Genomic DNA, 19203 nt, shown 5'->3' with positions numbered 1-19203 from the left:
AGAAAAACTGAAAAAGGGGCTGGGCGCGGTGGCTCATGCCTGTAATCCCAGCATTTGGGGAGGCCGAGGCGGGCGAATCACTTGAGGTTAGGAGTTCCACCAGCCTGGCCAAACATGGTGAAACCCCGTCTCTACCAAAAAATACAAAAATTAGCCGAATGTGGTGAGGCGGGCCCGTAGTCCCACCTATTCGGGAGACAGAGATGGGAAGATCGCTTGAGCCAAGGAGGTCGAAGTTGCAGTGAGCCGATATCGCGGTTCTGCACTCCAGTATGGGCGACAGAGCAAGACCCTGTCTCAAAAAAAAAAAAAAAAAAAAAAAAAGGAGCAAAAGAAAAAAAAGAAAAACAAGGAGAAATGGGAAAGTGGTTGGAAAATAAACCAGCGGCGAACAAGGCCTCTGCGACCTTCCAGTTCCCGGGGGAGAGGCGGCGGCTTATTTACTCTTGGCCACCGCGCTCAGCGTCCCCACCCGCCGCCGGCCGTTCTCGTGCTCGCCGCTACGCCACTGGCAGCCCGCAGCCCGCAGCCCGCAGCCCGGTGGCCGTGCCCAGATCAGAATCGCCTCGATAATCACTGGCCCGGGACAAGCCCGGCCTCGTCTATCTGATCAATTCATCACTTCTGAGCGCCGGGCCCCGCAGGGCCAGCTCCAGGACCTCGGGGACCGCAGCGTTGCCGCCGCCTAAGGGGCCTCTCTGCACAGCGCCTCGAGTGGGGGGCTTCGCAGGAGGAGAGCTTTTCATTTCGGGTCGGACCGGCGGGGCTGGGGTCACGACCCGATCAAATAAGATCAAAGTGTAAGCGGGAGGAGGGGCGCAGGGGTGGGCGCACGCACTCGCCTAACACGCTCCAAGCGCGCACACTCACACACTCACGCGTCCACTCACACTCAGCCAGCACGCGCCTCCCACGCGACACCACAGCTCCGCACACAACACCCATAGTCCAGGCCACTCTCTCTCCCTAAAACAGCGGAAGTCCGCTCCTCCCCACCCCCCAATCTGCGGCTTTTAAGCCCTCTACCCCCTCCCGCGCCTTGGAGGATTCTGGGAGGAACCACCGAGCACCGGCGGACGGGTCCTGAGGAACCGGGTGTTCCTCAGAGTGCGCGCGTTGCTGCCCTCGCGTGGCTCGGAGGGGAACATAGGTCCCGGGAAAAGGCGGTACTAATTTCCACCATACAGAATCCTGGTTCTTTTTTTTTTTTTTTTTTGGAGACGGGTTCTCGCCGTGTCGCCCAGTCTAGAGTGCAGTGGCGCGAACACGGCTCATTGCTCCTAGCTTAAGTGATCCTCCCACCTCAGCCACCTGAGTAGCTGGGACCACAGGAGAGTGCCACCGCACCTACCACTGACCTTTGTATAACAACATATTTATAGCCATATCTTTAGTTTTTCTGTGATCTTGACTTTAATTTGTCTTCAATTTCTTTCTTCTTTCCTTCCTTGTTTCTTTTCTTTACTTTTCTTTTTTATTTTCTTACGTGGAGTCTCGCTCTGTTGCCCAGGCTGGAGTGCAATGACCCGATCTTGGCTGACTGCAACCTCCGCCTCCCGGGTTCAAGCAATTCTCCTGCCTCAGTTTCCAGAGTAGCTGGGATTACAGGGGTCCACCACTATGCCTGGCTAATTTTTGTATTTTTAGTAGAGATGAGATTTCACCATGTTGGCCACGCTGGTCTCGAACTGCTGACCTCATGATCCGCCCGCCTTGGACTCCCAAAGTGCTGGGATTACAGGCCTGAGCCAATGCGCCCAGGCCAATTTCTTTGTTTTTTGTAGACGGAGTCTAGCTCTGTCACCCAGGGTGGAGTGCACTGGCGCGATCTCAGTTCACTGCAACCTCCATTTCCTGGGTTCAAGGGATTCTCCTGCCTCAGCCTCCCAAGTAGCTGGGATTACAGATGCCCGCCACCACACCCGGCAAATTGTTTTAGTAGAGACGGGGTTTCACTGTGTGGGCCAGGTTGGTCCTGAACTCTTGACCTCAAGTGATCCGCCCACCTCAGCCTCCCAAAGTGCTGGGATTACAGGTGTGAGCCACCGCGACCGGCCTTAACTTTTTCTTTTTCCTTTTTCTTTTTGAGGCAGAGTTTAAGTCTTGTTACCCAGGCTGGAGTACCATGGCTTGATCTCCGTTCACCACAACCTCCACCTCCCGGGTTCAAGCAATTCTCCTGCCTCAGCCTCCCAAGTAGCTGAGATTACAGGCATGTGCCACCACTTCCAGCTAATTTTTTATTTTTAGTAGAGTTGTGGTTTCTCCATGTTGGTCAGGCTGATCTCAAACTCCCGACCTCAGGTGATCCGCCTGCCTTGGCCTCCAAACTCCTGGGATTACAGGCATTAGCCACCACACCCAGCCCTTAAATTTTTAAATATGATTCAACTTTAGGATATTTATAGGTGAGTGACTTCTTTTCCAAGAAGACAGCAATCCCTGGTCGTTACCATGGGGAGCATCGGCTTCCCCAGTAGCTCCTTCTCCCTAGGGAGAAGGCAAATATTTTACCAAAGGGAAAGGTGAGGAATAGAGTACATATGTATGTATGTCTGTATGTATTTACTTACTTATTTGTTTGAGACAGGGTCTTGCTCTGTCGCCCATGCTGGAGTACAGTGGTACAATCACAGCTCACTGCAGCCTCAACCTCCTGGGCTCAATTGATCCTCCCATCTCAGCCTCCCAAGTTGCTGGGACCACAGGTAACATCTGGCTACTTTATTTTCTTTTTCTTTTTTTTTTTTCTTTTGAGACAGAGTCTCGCTCTGTGGCCCAGGCTGGAGTGCAGAGGCACTATCTGGGCTGACTGCAACCTCTGCCTCCCAGGTTCAAGCCATTCTCCTGTCTCAGCCTCCTGAGTAGCTGGGATTACAGGTGCGTGCCACCACGCCCAGAAAATTTTTTGTAGTTTTAGTAGAGACGCGTTTTCACCATGTTAGCCAGGATGGTGTCAGTCTCCTGACCTCATGATCCATCAGCCTCAGCCTCCCAAAGTGCTGGGATTACAGGCGTGAGCCACCGCACCAGGCCCACACCTGGCTATTTTTTTAAAAAATTTTTTGTAGATACAGAGATCTCACTATGTTGCCCAGTCTGGTCTTGAACTCCTAGGCTCAAGCGATCCTCCTGCCTTGTCCTCCCAAAGTGCTGAGATTACAGGCATGAGCTACTGTGCCCGGCCAGATTCTGAACTATATAATATATTCAGTGCTGTCACAACGGGATAACAGGAATGATGGTATTCACTAATGTGAACTAAAAAGGTAGGCTATGAACTGAACACAGGGGAGTATTGAACAAACTTCAATAAATTCAGCATGTGACAAATAAATTGACAAAGATTGTAGGGAAAAAAACGTTTATTTTCAAGGATTTGTGCAGACAATGGTGAATAAAAAATTGTATTTCAACCATAAAAAGGAGCTGACTTCATTCCACCCTGGCCTACAGGGTTTAGGGTGATGCCAGTTTGAATCTGAGGCTATACTGCTATCCCCATTCCTCCACCTGTAAAAGATTCCCCCAGAGGAATAACTTCCTATAACTTTTAGTCAAAAATATGCAAGACACATCAAACAAAGTAATGAGTTAAACAAGTTTCTGCTTATCTGCTTAGGGAAAGTCAAGAAATAAAACAAAAGTGTATTTGTTTCTTGCTGTAAATTACCTTTACCTTGTGCACTTTTTGGTACATTCTGCTATGAAAACATCTCAAAATGTGACAACACAAAGAGTTTAGGTCAAGATGACCCACCTAGGAGGCTGTAAGAACTGGTTTGAACTAGTACTGTGGAATGGAACTAGTTTAAAATATGAAGCAGCTCTAAACACCAAGCTTAGAGACATTAGAAAACAAAAATCATTAAAGCTACAAAATAACAAGTGCAAACATGCTGAACCTGTTTCCAGGGAGTGACATTCCCTTTGGCCAACAGGTCCCAAACTCACACCCACAAGGTGTAACTCTCTTTCCTGTTCCACTAGATTTCCTTTCTCTCATCTCAAAGGTCTTCAGAAATGACAATGGAAAACATATGAATTGTTGAAATTTACCCTGTGGACCAATTCCTGAAGAGATAACAGCCACAACTCTGAGATGATTAGACATGTAGTGTTTACTTGATGACTTTCTGTATTTCTAGAAACCCTCAAAGCATTAAACTGCCTATTTCCAAATCTAAACTTCCTAGCAGCTTTTATTATTTGGAGTAAGCAGACAGAAGACAATTTACTGCCACACAGGAATCAACCACAGCTAACCTGTCCACCATTAAGTTTTACGATAATGGACAATTCAACTGGAAGATCCATGCCTATGCTTGCTTATAATAATTTAATTTTAGACCTACTCTTTTTTTTTAAATAGAGAAGTTCTAGACATCCAACAGCTGATCCTTCTGTAGATATAAGGAGGGAATGGAGAAGTCTTCCTGTCAAATGCTGAGCCATCTAAAATGGTCTGCTCAGGAGTTACTAACTCCATGGCAAAATACTTCAGTATCAGTTGCAAAGTTCTGTTTTCTTCCACTTCAGGAAACACCCTCATTTGATTTGTGGATCCTATGCACGGTTCAAACACACTGATGAATATCAGCAACTTCTCTCATTTGAATTTCTCATGTCCTTAAAGTAAGTAGAATTTTCAGAGACAACTAAAGAGTAATGCAATATGAAGAAAATTAAGAGTTGACTAAGAAAAATAAGTAATTAACTAAAAATTGCTGTAACAACTCAGACTAAAACACAAAATAAGTTTGTTGTCTTTTATAAGATGACAAAACTTCAATCTGACATCACAAATTCTTATACTAGACAAATTTACTAGTATATGAATCAATATACTAGATTTCTTTCTTCTACCCCAACTGCAAATATATTAAACAATTTTTCAATAGTTTCTTTTTCCTTAGTTGTGGCATTTAAAACTGAGTAACAGTATTTAGCACTAAGTAATTTAGAAAATATAAAAAGGTTTTATGAAATAGCAACAGTTGATTCATTTTTCATATACCATCTGATCAAGTGAAGTCTCCATTTGAGGATACTGGTGAACAGAAAAAATTTTTCTTGTCTAAGCCACTGCTTTCTGGTCTCATCACACAGATAATTCTCAAATTTTATGTAGGCCCAGATTTTCTTGGCAAAACTCAAGATACCAGCACATAACACAGCTACTTCATCTGTTCTCTTTTTGCAGTGAGCACTATGCCTCTCTTTTATGTTCCCAGATGGGTACATGAAAGATAAATTCCTAAAGCCAAAGAATATCTTGGCATTTCATAACTGTTTCCCACCCAGCATCCCCTCCCCAATTTGCCAGATCCAAATCAAAGAGTGAAAAGAAGTCTTGAAAATTCTCTCTTCAAAAGAGGTCTGAACACAGCATAGTTCCTTCCCTAACGAGCCTCAGTTTGAAAAGATCCTGATGAGGAGCTGAAGAACAAAACAAGATGACAGGTTTTTATGAAGGAGGTATGTAATCTTATCACCGAGGGGTGTAATTTATCTGGACATCATATGCACTCTGCCAAGGACTGATTTACACACAGATCAAAGGAAGCTGGCTTTCTGTAGTCCCCTGAAGCATACATAATGTTCGTGACCATGAGTTTTCCCCACATATAGCAGGGGCTGACGCTGTGGTGTCATTCTGGGGACTGATGATTTCAGCTGAACTCTCCTACACTGAGTCCAGGTCTCCAACAGGTTCTTCATCCCCGTCCCCTTGGTTGGCAGTTGATGACCTGGATACTTTGGAATTCATTTTATAAACAGGACGTAAAAGGCCATTACAACACAAGCAATTGCCACAGCAGCATGCAGCCTGGTTCCAATCACAGCGGCTAGCAGGCAAAAGAGAGAAGAAATCACACCCTGCCCTTCATATAAGTCCTCACTTTCAAGGTGATATTTTGAAGTCTCTAGTCACAGACAGACATATCAATGCTCTCAAGGACCTGGGATGTTTTTATTTTATTTTTTGAGGCAGTCTCACTCTGTCGCCCAGGCTGGAGTGCAGTGGCGCAATCTCAACTCACTGCAACCTCTGCCGCACGGGTTCAAGCAATTCTCCTGCCTCAGCCTCCTGAGTAACTGAGATTACAGGCGCCTGCCACATGCCCAGCTAATTTTTGTATTTTTAGTAGAGATGGGGTTTCACTATCTTGGCCAGGCTGGTCTTGAACTCTTAACGTCAGGTGATCCACCCGCCTTGGCCTCCCAAAGGGCTGGAATTACAGGCATGAGCCACTGCGCCCGGCTCCCTGGCTAAATTTTGTATTTTTAGTAGAGACGGGGTTTCACCATGTTGGCCGGGCTGGTCTCGAACTCCTGACCTCGGGTGATCCGCCCACCTTGGCCTCCTCAAAGTGTTGGGATTACAGGCATGAGCCACAGCACCCAGCCTCTGGGATGTTTCTAAATGCTATCCTTATGCTTTAGGGTCTAGGTGAATATACTGTTTGTTTATATTTTGTCCTTTTTCCAAAAAAAAATTTAGATAGATAGGATTCCAAATGTATGTGCCTCAAACAAACACTAAAAAAAGCATCCGAGTTAATTAAATCAAACCTTAAAAGAGACTCCAATGTACCCTTGACAGAAAATCAAGAAAAATTTTCTGTAGAAAAATCTTTTTCCCACTGAAGGGAGGAATTCCACCCCAGCCTAAAATGGTTTGATGTGTATAGTTTTACTCCACGGAGAATACAAAAATCATCTGGATGCTAAAATAGACAATTATGTTTTTAAATAACATATAATTTTTTTTTTTTTTTTTTTTTTTAAGACAGGGTCTCACCTTGTCACCTGGGCTGGAGTGCAGTGGCTCCACCATGGCTCACTGCAGCCTTAACCTCCTAGGCTCAAGCAATCCTCCCACCTCGGTCTCCTGAGTAGCTGGGACTACAGGCACGTGCCACCATACCTGGCTAATTTTTGTATATTTTGTAGAAATGGGGTCTCACTGTGTTGCCCAGGCTGATCTACAACTCCTGGACACAAGCAATCCTCCTGCCTTGGCCCCCCAAAGTGCTGGGATTATAGGCATGAGCCACCACACCCAGCAAATTTTAACATTTATCTCTTCCCTCAACTTTGGAGAATGATTAATTTTACAGACTCTCAGACCCAATCTGAGGGGTTGTTTTCTAAAAATGAAACCAAATACAGTCCCAGCTCACTGTACTCCCTACTTTGTAGCTCCACACTGTCCAGAGATGGCAGTCTCTTCTCCCTGTCCAGACATGGCCTCACCTTTGTAAAACACACCCCAAACACCCTTCTTCTCTGATAGCAGCCAGGTTTTGAGACGAGGTACTTTCTTGAAGTAGGCACAGGTGCAAACAAAGAGCAAACCAAACACCAGAATCCCATCCAAGGAGTACACTGTTAAATAAAAAAGAAAAGAACACCTTAGGTACTGATCTAGCGTGGGACCTGTGATCCTGCCTGAGAACTCTAAGGAAGATAGCGTGTGACATAATAACAAAATAATAACCCCAACAGGCAGTACCAACACTTGACAAGAGGGAGCCAGGATCCTGGGACTAACAAGATTAGTTTACTGTTCCCAAAAATTGCTTGTAGGAGGAAGGAGAATCGATTGAGCCCAGGAGTTCGAGGCTGCAATGAACTACGATCATGCCACTGCACTTTAGCCTGAGCAACACAGTGAGTCCCCAACGCAAAAAAAATAAATTTTTTTTTTTACATCCCCTTTACTAAAATGTCACTGGTCCCTCCCCTCACCTCTCAAGAAGTAGAAATCCTGGGCAGAAATCAGCATCCCAAGAATGACTAGCGTTGGCAATAGATTGAGACATACGAATCCTTAGAGACTCAGCACAGAGAATTTAACATGTTCTTGTTATAAATCACTCATATGATAAAGGAGAGCTAGATATGTAGCCAAATCTGTCAGATGTGCAACTGTTGGTGAAGAATACGTTAAGGCTAAAAGTAAAGCTTAATGAAAATTACAAGAGTAAGAATCAACATAACTACAATTTTCCTATCAGTATCTTACACTTTATGCATGATATTCTAACAAACCGAATTTCTGCCAGAATAATAACAGATTTTTCTAAAACAAAAAAGAAAAAGTAAGGCTTCAACATAGAAAGCTTCAACTTCTTAGCTTTGTTTCTTAAATATATAAACCAAGCTCATTTCTTGTACAGGTAATCACAATGAATCACCTAATTGCAAAAAACGAGAAGATACTGAACCACAAAATGGGGGAAAAATGACTAAAATTTATTCAGCAATTACCGTGTCAAACTGCTGTCTTACTTCCTGGTTCAGATTCTGTCTTCCTCTGGTTAATGTCCCTTTTCTTACTGTGCCTAGTATCCTGAGACCTCTGACTTCCCAGAAAGCTCCAAATGAATATTCTATATAAACAGTGTCTGCCAGTTCTAACCACACTATCTACCTCTCTCCCTCCAGTAAAACTGTCTCACAGCTGGGTGTCACTAAGAAAGGGTCCAGTAAATTAACACATACACTAAGGTTTTCTGAGGAACTATACCTTTACGTGCTACCCTTTTTCTCTCATAAGTTTCTGCAGACAATGGCAAAATTCACAAGGAGGTTAAATTCGAGTCTTCAATGCCAGGTCTATGGACAAAGTACTTTTGAGAAATGCTTTCCGGAGCCCCTCAAATCATCGTAATGCCTAAAAGGCTTTCTCTTCTCCTTTCCTCTAAGGTTGACGCTAAAAATCATGAAGGCCCTCCTTCCTGTCCTCCTCTGGAATTCAGAATTCATATCTATAAAGTTTTTGAAGAGGCCTGGAAAATGAGGTCAGATAAACAGGGTGACAACTGCCTCATCATCTAGAAGAGGCAGTGTCTAAATCCACCCCTTTCAACACTAGTCAGGGTCTCCACGTGAGATCGTCCCGCCAGGGCTTTAAAATCAAAAATCTTTCCAGCATTTCTCCATAACAAGAATCTTTTGTGGGGTCTACATTCATCAGCACCCCCAAAACTGTGAGACTTGATATTCTATGTGATTTATTGGCCCTCTCCACAAAACTACGGTCCGAAAGTATGAGAACGTAGGGGGCTGGGAGGAGTCGTCTCTCTCTTCCCTGGGTCTAAATAGCAGCAGTACCTCTGGGACTGACCTCTCCAAGGGCCAGAAAGAACTAAGAAAAAGAAAAGGGAAAGCAAAGGATAGGGATAATAACTCGACGTATGAGCATAAGAGGCACTGGGGGTCCTAGATGAATATGGGAAGGGGGAACCGGCGGAGAAGGATAGGGGTACAGAAGTTAGGGGCGTCGAGAGCCCAAGGGGGGCCGGGCTGGGAGGGGGCGGGGAGAACGACTACGTCAGTCCCGAGCCCGCCCGCCACGTTTTCCCTTCGTCCTTCACTCCCACCCTCCGCTCAGGGCATCGGTTCTCGCCGTTCGTCATGGCGGCTGGCCCTGGACCTGGGTAGGGGGTCCGGGTTCAGTGGTGATAGCCGCGGAGGTGAGGGAACTCGGCAGCCGCTTGACACTTCCCGATCCGGGCCCAGGCGACTGGAAGAAGCCGAGTACGCAGGAGCAAGGGCCGAGAGGCGAGCGCCGAACGCTATCAGGAGTGGCTAGCTGATTGTCGAGCTCGGGAAACAGCGTGTTTACGTAGGTTAAGAAGAACGCTATCCCGGAGGCTTCCTACTTGGCCATGATAAGGAAATCTTTTCTGCGTGCCCCTGAGGGCGTAGTGCTGGGGCTGGCCCGCGTCGGTGTGTTTGAAAAGGTAAAGGCTTATGGTTTTGTAGTTTATTTTGCGCCGTGGCGGCTGTTGTGTGTAAGCAGCAGCCCACCTATAAGGTTTTCATCGTCGTGGACTTCCACTTGAGAGAACTCCAGCACCGCGGGTGAAGAAGCCGCACCTGCGGCCTCGGTGACTGCCCTTGAGCGGCTCTTCCTTACTCCGGATGGAAATGTAGTTAGACTGCGTCTGAACGTTCCAAATGAAATGAGAAACCTTTAACAAAAACAAGTCGTGGCCGGGCGCGGTGGCTCACGTCTGTAATCCCAGCACTTTGGGAGGTCGAGCAGGCGGATCACCTGAAGTCGGAGTTCGAGACCAAACTGACCAACAAGGAGAAACCCCGTCTCTACTGAAAATACAAAATTAGCCGGGCGCGGTGGCGCATGCCTGTAATCCCAGCTGCTCGGGAGGCTGAGGCAGGAGAATCGCTTGAACCTGGGAGGCGGAGGTTGCGGTGAGCCGAGATCGCGCCATTGCACTCCAACCCGGGCAACAAGAGCGGAAATTCCGTCTCAAAAACAAACAAACAAACAAAACAAGTCGCATCTTTCAGATCCTAAAGCACCACGTCGTCGGAAAACATTCAAATGGTTGCCGGTTTGCTTGTGTGAATTTTTCTTTTCCTTAAACTATCAGGAGAATCTCGATTGTCCCGCATTTAATTAATGCTGGGATCACCTCAGCCACTTTAACCAGAAATCGGCGATATCTAGACACTGCTCCTCTTGAGAACATTTTGACAACGTGACAAAAGACATTGCCAATCTAATAATGGGGATGGGGTGGAGGAGACAAAACTACAGATTCAGATTTGCATCCTGAAATCCTTAATTGCACACAACTCGGCCCGCTTTATGAGAGTCCGGGCGGAAGTGCGACACCGAGTCCTCCAAGGCTAACTAGAGGGTTAAATTATAAGGTTACTAATCCGCCCTGCTTATCAAGGGCCTAAAGGGACTCTGCCCCTTTCTGCTGCAGTGCCATCTGCTGGCTGCAGCCCGCTTGGTTATCCAGAGGGAAAACTGCCAAAGCATCCTCTGGAATCTGGCCTGGAAAGGCAAGCCAAAGTCTAGTGCAGGGCAGACGCCTTGAGAAAATATACATACATGCAGAAAGAAAAAGAAAAAAAAATAAAGGCAGAATATATACGGGACAAAACCTAGGACAAGGCCAGGCAGCCACTCAGTTTACATATATGTTTGCACATTCACACACAAATTCCCCTGCCCAAAAGAACTGTTCAGGATCACTCAAAACAGAACAAAAGCTCTATTGTGTAGGCCTTCGAACCCTTCATCAACCATTGTCTAAAACAGCAGCAGCTGGCCGGCGCGGCTCACGCCTGTAATCCCAGCACTTTGGGAGGCCAAGGCAGGCAGATTAGCTGAGGTCAGGAGTTCAAGACAAGCCTGACCAACATGTTGAAACCCCGTCTCTAAAAAAAATACAGAAATTAGCCTGGCGTGGTGGCATGCGCCTGTAATCACAGCTACTCAGAAGGTTGAGGCAGGAGAATCGCTTGAACCCGGGAGGCGGAGGTTGCAGTGAGCCAAGATAGCACCAGTGCACTCCAGCTTGGGCAACAGAGTGAGACTCTGTTTCAAAAAATAATAATAATAATAATAATAATTGCCCCTCTTTGACCGGGCGCGGTTGCTCACGCCTGTAATTCCAGCACTTTGGGAGGCCGAGGTGGGCAGATCACCTCAGGTCCGCAGTTTGAGACTAGCCTGACCAATATGGAGAAACCCTATCTCTAGTAAAAATACAAAATTAGCCGGGCATGGTGGCACATGCCTGTAATCCCAGCTACTTGGGAGGCTGAGGCAGGAGAACTGCTTGAACTGGGGAGGCAGAGGTTGTGGTGAGCTGAGATCCTGCCATAGCACTGCAGCCTGGGCAACAGAGTGAAACTCTGTATAAAAAAAAAGAAAGAAAGAAAGAAAGAAGAGAAAAGAAAAAAAAATTGCCCCTCTTTTAATCCTACAGCCATAACCCTAACCCTCACAACTGCCTGATTACCCCTGTTTTAGAAATAAACCGAAGTTTAGGGTAAGGACTGCCAAGTATTACACTGGCACAATAATTCCAGTCTTCTGAAAGCAGGACTAGAAAATTTTCCTCCATTCCATGCTGGTGTTTCCTTTGACAGTAACCACTACCTACTGAATGATGCCTAAGTCCTTAGCCTGCTATTCAAGGCCTTCCAATAGTATTTTCCACTGTTCCCTATATGGACTTTAAGCTTTGTCTATAAAGACTATGTTCTAGCCGGGCGCGGTGGCTCACGCCTGTAATCCCAACACTTTGGGAGGCGGAGGCGGGTGGATCACCTGAGGTTGGGAGTTCGAGACCAGCCTGACCAACATGGAGAAACCCCGTCTCCACTAAAAATACAAAATTGGCCGGGCGTGGTGGCACATGCCTATTATCCCAGCTACTAGGGAGGCTGAGGCAGGAGAATCGCTTGAACCTGGGAGGCGGAAAGACTATGTTCTTCAGTTACAGTCTTTGCTTTCTCATTTTTGCTCATGCCACTCACTTTTTAGAGATAATTTTTTCTCCCCCTTTTTTTTAACTAGATGAAAACCTCTCCAATTTTTGTCATGCTCTGAAAGACAAGTTTTTCCTCTTCAGTAACTCTCAGAGGTTAGAATAAAAGTTAATCAGCCAGGCATGGTGGCACACGCCTGTAATCCCAACACTTTGGGAGGCTGAGGCGGGAGGACCACCTGAAGTCAGGAGTTCGAGACCAGCCTGGCCAGCATGGTGAAACCCCGTGTCTTCTAAAAATTCAAAAAAAATTAGCCGGGAGTGGTGGCAGGTGCCTGTAATCCCAGCTACTTGGGAAGCTGAGGCAAGAGAATCGCTTGAACCCGGGAGATGGAGGTTGCAGTGAGTTGAGATTGTGCCATTGCACTCCATCCTGGGCAACAGAGTGAGACTCCACCTCAAAAAAAAAAAAAAAAAGTTAAGCCCGGGTGCAGTGGCTCACGCCTGTAATCCCAGCACGTTGGGAAGCCAAGGCAGGCGGATCACCTGAGGTCAGGAGTTCAAGACCAGCCTAGCCAACATGGTGAAACCCCATCTAAAAAAACAAAACTAAAAACACAAAAATTAGCCAGGGATGGGGGTGTGCGCCTCCAATCCCAGTTACTCGAGTGGCTGAGGCAGGAGAATTGCTTCAGACTGGAAGGCGAAGGTTGCAGTGAGCCGAGATTGCACCACTGCACTCCAGCCTGAACAACAGAGTGAGACTCCCTCTCAAAAAAAAAAAAAGAATAAAATTTAAAGACTGGGCATGGTGACTCATGCCTGTAATCCCAGCACTTTGGGAGACTGAGGCGGGTGGATCACTTGGGGTCAGGAGTTGGAGACCAACCTGGCAACATGGTGAAACCCTGTCTCTACTAAAAATACAAAAATTCGCTGAGCGTGGTGGTGTGTCTTTAATCCTAGCTACTCGGGATGCTGAGGCAGGAGAATCACTTGAACCGGGGAGACAGAGGTTGCATTAAGCCAAGATCGGGCCACTGGACTCCAGCCTGGGAGACAAAGCAAGACTATGTCTCATAAAACAGAAAAAAAAAAAAAAAAATTAAGCATGAAATCAAAGCTGAAAAACCATCAGGAGTGATTAATTGGCAAATTACATTTTTTTTTTTTTTTTTTCCAGACGATGTCTCATTCTGTTGCCCAAGCTGGAGTACAGTGGTGCGATCACGGCTCACTGCAACCTTCCCTTCCTGGGTTCAAGCAATTCTCTTGCCTCTCCTCCCAAGTAGTTGGAACTACAGGCACGCGCCATCATGCCGGGCTAAGTTTTGTATTTTTGGTAGAGATGGGGTTTCACTATGTTGGCCAGGCTGGTTTGAACTCCTAACGGTGTGATCCACCTGCCTCGGCCTTCCAAAGTGCTGGGAATACAGGCGTGAGCCACCGCGCCCAGTGGCAAATTACGATTTTTATTTTATTTTATTTTATTTTTGAGACGAAGTCTCACTCTGTCGCCCAGGCTGGAGTTCAGTGGTGCAATCTCAGCTCACTGCAAGCTCCGCCTCCCGGGTTCACGCCATTCTCCTGCCTCAGCCTCCTGAGCAGCTGGGACTACAGGCGCCCGCCACCACGCCCGGCTAATTTTCTGTATTTTTAGTAGATATGGGGTTCCACCATGTTAGCCAGGATGGTCTCGATCTCCTGACCTCGTGATCTGCCCACCTCAACCTCCCAAAGTGCTGGGATTACAGGTGTGAGCCACTGCGCCCAGCCTCAAATTACGAGTTTTAAAATATTGCACAGAGTATTTTATTCTGATTAAACAGTTGGTTTTTTTACTCCGCTCAAAATTTACTTTTCTCTTTCTTCATTTTCCATTTTCCATGTCTGTCTCTATTCTTCCTACTTTTTTTCTCCCGCTCTTAAATTTATTTCTTCTTTCTCCCTCCACCACTTTTTTTTTTTTTTTTGAGACGGAGTCTACCTCTGTTGGCCAGGTTGGAGTACAGTGGCACGATCTCAGCTCACTGCAAGCTCCGCCTCCTGGGTTCACGCCATTCTCCTGCCTCAGCCCCAGGAGTCTCTGGGACTATGCAGGCGCCCACCACCACGCCCGGGTAATTTTTTTGTATTTTTAGTAGAGACAGGGTTTCACCATGTTAGCCAGGATAGTCTCAATCTCCTGACCTTGTGATCCACCCACCTCGGCCTCCCAAAGTGCTGGGATTACTGTGCCCGGCTCCCTCCACCATATTTTTTCTTTTTCATGTTGTATAAGATATTTTACCTTTTTTTAATTGAACAGAGTGAGTCTTACCAGGCTATTTCAAAATTAGTTGTATCAAGACCTTTATATTCTAAAAAAAAAATGTTGGCCAGGTGCAGTGACTCACGCCTGTAATCCCAGCACTTTGGGAGGCCTAGGTGGGCGGATCACATGGTCAAGAGATCAAGATCATCCTGGCCAACATGTGAAACCCCGTCTCTACTAAAAATACAAAAATTAACTGGGCGTGGTGGCAGGCACCTGTAGTCCCAGCTACTCCGGAGGCTGAGGCAGGAGAATCGCTTGAACCAGGGAGAAGGAGGTTGCAGTGAGCTGAGATCGCGCCACTGCACTCCAGCCTGGTGACAGAGCGAGACCTCATCTCAAAAAAAGAAAAAAGTTCAGTTTTCTGTGAAATTGAGTTAGCTCCTTTCTAAGGTTATTGGAGGATTAAATGAATTACTATTTACAACAATATCTGACATGAGTAAGTGTTCCATAAATGATAGCTATTATTATTGTTGTTCATTTGTTTAAAAAGTATCTGTGGTGGGCCAGGTGGCTCACGCCTGTAGCCCTGGCACTTTGGGTGCTGAGGTGGGCAGATCGCTTGAGCTCAAGAGTTCAAGACTGGCCTGCACAATGTAGTGAAAGCCCATCTCTACAAAAAAAAATACAAAAATTAGCCAGGCATGGTGATGCATGCCTGTGGTCCCAGCTACATGGAAGGCTGAGGTAACAGAATCACCTCAGCCCTGTAAGTGGAGGTTGCAGTGAGTCATGATTGCACAACTGCACTCCAGCCTGGATGACAGAGCGAGACCCTGTCTCAAAAAAAAAAAAAAAAAGTATTTGCCAGTGTCTACAACTGTGTGCTAAGCACTTTGCTAGATTTTGCAGCAATGAGGCAAAAATAAGTCCCTGTCCTCAGAGAACGAAATATATTGAGTAAGATAGATGAATAAACACATTTTAATAGAACATGAACATTATGTAAAGACAGCATCTTTGATTTTCACAACTGTTTTACCGACTTTTTTTTGTTGTTAATGAAATATTGAGACTTAAAGAAAGGATGTGGGAGAGATAACATAGCCTGTTAGAATCCAAACCCAGGTCTAAGTTCAAAGCTCCCTTTCCCTTGTTATCACACTGCCTCAAATTACAGTGCTTTCCACTAATATTGATCTTTGATTATTTTGTTACAATCATTAATGTTTCTGTCACCCTGGAAAGTCTCATAGCCTTACTGCCACCCAGTGCAATCGTGTCTCACATCAGGCCAAAGCCTGGGTCACCAACTCTTGCAGCCCAACTGCAAAGAATAAATAGAGCCTACCGGCCTAGGGATTCTCAATTCAGACAGTCCTTCCTCAATTCATTTCAGTGCACTGGAGAACTGGTAGTTGTTGCCAAACGCCTGTCAGTCAAGAACAGTGGCCTGTTTGTTAGAGTTGTTGCAGTTATTGTGGTGAACACTAATCAGTCATGGGGACCATGACTGTGGCATTCTGGTTTAACCAAAGAGTAAGTTCAGCCTCAAAGGCACAGCTTGCAACAATAGCTTCATTTGAATTACAACATATTTGAAAAGGGATGTCAAATAGGCATTAATTTATGCTACAACATTTGTTCCAGGACTTCTAAATCTAAGGAATGTGCTAGCCTTTGGGAACTCAAAGATGAATGAGAAATAGACTCTCTTCTTAAAAAGTTTAAGATTTAGTAGAAAAAGATAAGCCGTGTTTATAAATAACGAAAAATACAGTAGAAAGTGAAAAGTGCCCAAGGAAAATGAAAACGAAATGCTGGGGGAGTAGAAAGAAGAAACTGCCTTCAGTTGGAGCGTTCAGGGAAGGCTTTATTGAGGGGCAGACATTTTAGCCGGGCCTGAAAAGCATATAGCATTTCAATAAGCAGATATAAAGAGCATTCTAGTGGGGAGGGAATTGAGCCATCAAAGGCCTGGAGAGGGAAAGTGCAAGGTAAGATTAGGCACAGTAAAGCCTCCCCTTCATCGTTCAATGGCTAACTCACATTCATCCCTCAAGTCCCAACTCAGACCTCAGTTGCTCAAGGGAGACTTCTCGGACCTTCAGTCTCCTTCCCTGGTCATCTTTCCAAAGCATACGATATCGGTTTAACTTATGTCCCCCTGCTATACTGTAATGTTCATTTGTTTTGTTTGTCATTTTATCCACAATCCCATAGCTAGTGCTGAACATTTTGCAAGTGCTTCATGAATATTTATTGCATGAATAATTGAATGTGGCTTTGTGGAACTGGAATGTAGAGCTCATGAAGGACAACAGCAGAAGATAATGGTGAAAGGCTCTTAAATAAAAACAACTGCCAGGTGCGGTGGCTCACGCCTGTACTCCCAGCACTTTGGGAGGCCAAGGTGGGCGGATCAACTAAGGTCGGGAGTTCAAGACCAGTCTGACCAACATGGAGAAACCCTGTCTCTACTAAAAATACAAAATTAGCTGGGCGTGGTGGCGCATGCCTGTAATCCCAGCTACTCAGGAGGCTGAGGCAGAAGAATCCTTTGAACCTGAGAGGCAGAGGTTGAGATGAACCAAGATCACACCATTGCACTCCAGCCTAGGCAACAAGAGCAAAACTCCGTCTCAAAAAATAAATAAATAAATAATAAAAACAACAATACTTATGGAATATTTACTACATGCTAGGTACTACCCAAAACACTTTATGGTTATTAATAAATCTAAGCCTCATAATAATCTTATATGGTTAGTAACTATTATTATCCCCCTGTCATAGATGAGGAAATGGATGTACCAGCAGGTCAAGTAAGTTGTCTTAAGGTAACATAGCTGATAAATAGTACAGCTAGGATTTCAAACTCAACCTATCTGATCTCAGAGTCTGCATATTTAACCATGGAGTACAGGCAGTGTGGTTAAGACTGTATTAAGACTATTGCAGAAATTCTGAAAGTCGTTTAAAAAGTGACATTACCTCACTGAACCCAAATTAGGGCTGTAGAAGTTTACAGCCTGGGATGGAGGGGTGAAAGTGGAGGTAGGGGTGGGACTGCAAAGCTTCTGCCTTGATTTGGAGTTTGACTGCTGCTACCTGCCTGCCCATATCCCATCACTAACACCTCTCAAACCGACCATCCAGCTCCTGCTTGCCTCATTTCTGATAATCCCACCCCTGCCATTCCTTCCAAATTACTCTCATACAGCTCCATTTCTTCCTTCTATCAATTACCTCTCTACTGAATCCATTCTTTTGTGAACAAATCTCTTGTCATTACCTTTTTCATTAAAAGCTCATTCCATTTTTTTGCTGTAATGAAAAACAGGATTTTCTGAGCAGTTGGCTAAATGACTGGGATAAGTGCACAGCTTCTATTCATTCAGTAATCATTCAAAGTCCACATTCCTTGATCCTACTGCCCTCTTGCCCTCTTTTTTCTTTTTCTTTTTTTTTTTTTTTGAGATGGAGTCTCGCTCTTGTCACCAGGCTAGAGTGCAGTAGCGCCATCTCAGCTCACTACAACCTCCGCCTCCCAGGTTCAAGCGATTCTCCTGCCTCAGCCTCCCAAGTAGCTGGGACTATAGGTGCGTGCCACCACGCCCAGCTAGTTTTTGCATTTTTAGTAGAGACGGGGTTTCACCATGTTAGCCAGGATGGTCTTGATCTCTTGACCTCTTGATCTGCCCGCCTTGGCCTCCCAAAGTGCTGGGATTACAGGAGTGAGCCACCGCTCCCAGTCTTTACTGCCCTCTTAAGGCTACTTTCCTCTCTGCTTTTCTACCTTCAGTACTGCAACCTCCGCCTCTCAGGTTCAAGTGATTCTTCTCCCTCAGCCTCCCAAGCTACTGGGACTACAAGCACTCGCCACCAAACCCGGCTAATTTTTTTTTTTTTTTTGGTGGAGACATTTTCACCATGTTGCCCAGGCTGGTCTGAAACTCCAGACCTCAAGTGATCAGCCCGCCTCAAACTCCCAACACCTGCTTCTTTTTGAAACTTTTTCTTTTTGGGTTTTCAGTTCTCCTCCCTCTCCTCCTCCCCTTTTCCTACTTTTATCTTTTCTTGCCTTTTTGACCATTCCTTCTGTCACTCTATCTCTTTGATGTACTGTTTCTAAGGCTGTGCCCTTTGCCTCTATTCTGCCTTTGTTTCTGTGCAATCTCTAGACTATCACTTTGTGATGTCTCCCGTGTCATTTTCTCTAGTACTAATTTTTCTTTCTTTTTTTTTTTTTTTTTTTTTTTTTTTGGTATTTTAGTATACAGACAGGGTTTCACCATGTTGCCCAGGCTGGTCTCGAACTTCTGAGCTCAGGCAATCTGCCCGCCTTGGCCTCCCAAAGTGCTAGGATTACAGGCGTGAGCCACTGTGCCTGGCGTAGATCTAGTACGAATTTTTCTGTGGATTTCTGGGCCTGTAATTCCTGGCCTGGATTTCCATCACCTTTAGGACATCTCCAGACTCTCAAACACAGACTAAACTCATTTCCTTCCACTTCCAACTTCTTTCCCCTTTTTCTTTCCTATTTATATTAATAGCATTCCATGCTTCTGTCCATAGCTCTCACATTGTCACAAAGTTCTGTAAATTGTCTCTTAAAGTTTGTCTTAAATCAGTTCCTTCTTCCTCTTTGCCTTAATTCAGATTATAATCATCTCTCAT

General features: G+C 45.5%; 1 protein-coding gene and 1 non-coding gene across 3 annotated transcripts; both read right to left on the bottom strand.

The window, feature by feature from the left end:
- Nucleotides 1–550: 550 nt before the first annotated feature.
- On the bottom strand, nt 551–973 carry LOC116272585. The gene has a single exon (XR_004181240.1).
- Nucleotides 974–3347: 2374 nt separating this feature from the next.
- TMEM167B (transmembrane protein 167B) lies at nt 3348–11184 on the bottom strand. Of its 2 annotated transcripts, none has more exons than XM_017945523.3 (3): nt 9419–11184; nt 7200–7392; nt 3348–5849 (listed from the first exon to the last, which is right to left on the bottom strand). In XM_017945523.3, exons 1-3 carry the CDS (start codon nt 9426–9428, stop codon nt 5687–5689), a joined length of 366 nt encoding a protein of 121 aa, XP_017801012.1. In that variant the 5' UTR covers nt 9429–11184; the 3' UTR covers nt 3348–5686. The 2 variants fall into 2 exon arrangements, with proteins under 2 accessions (XP_017801012.1, XP_009212742.1); XM_009214478.4 differs by having other exon boundaries at nt 7261–7392.
- Nucleotides 11185–19203: the final 8019 nt, after the last annotated feature.

Source organism: Papio anubis, chromosome 1, assembly GCF_008728515.1.
Source record: "Papio anubis isolate 15944 chromosome 1, Panubis1.0, whole genome shotgun sequence".
NCBI lineage: Eukaryota > Metazoa > Chordata > Mammalia > Primates > Cercopithecidae > Papio > Papio anubis.
Note: the sequence above shows the minus strand (reverse complement) of the source record. Positions and strands in the feature narration are given on the sequence as shown.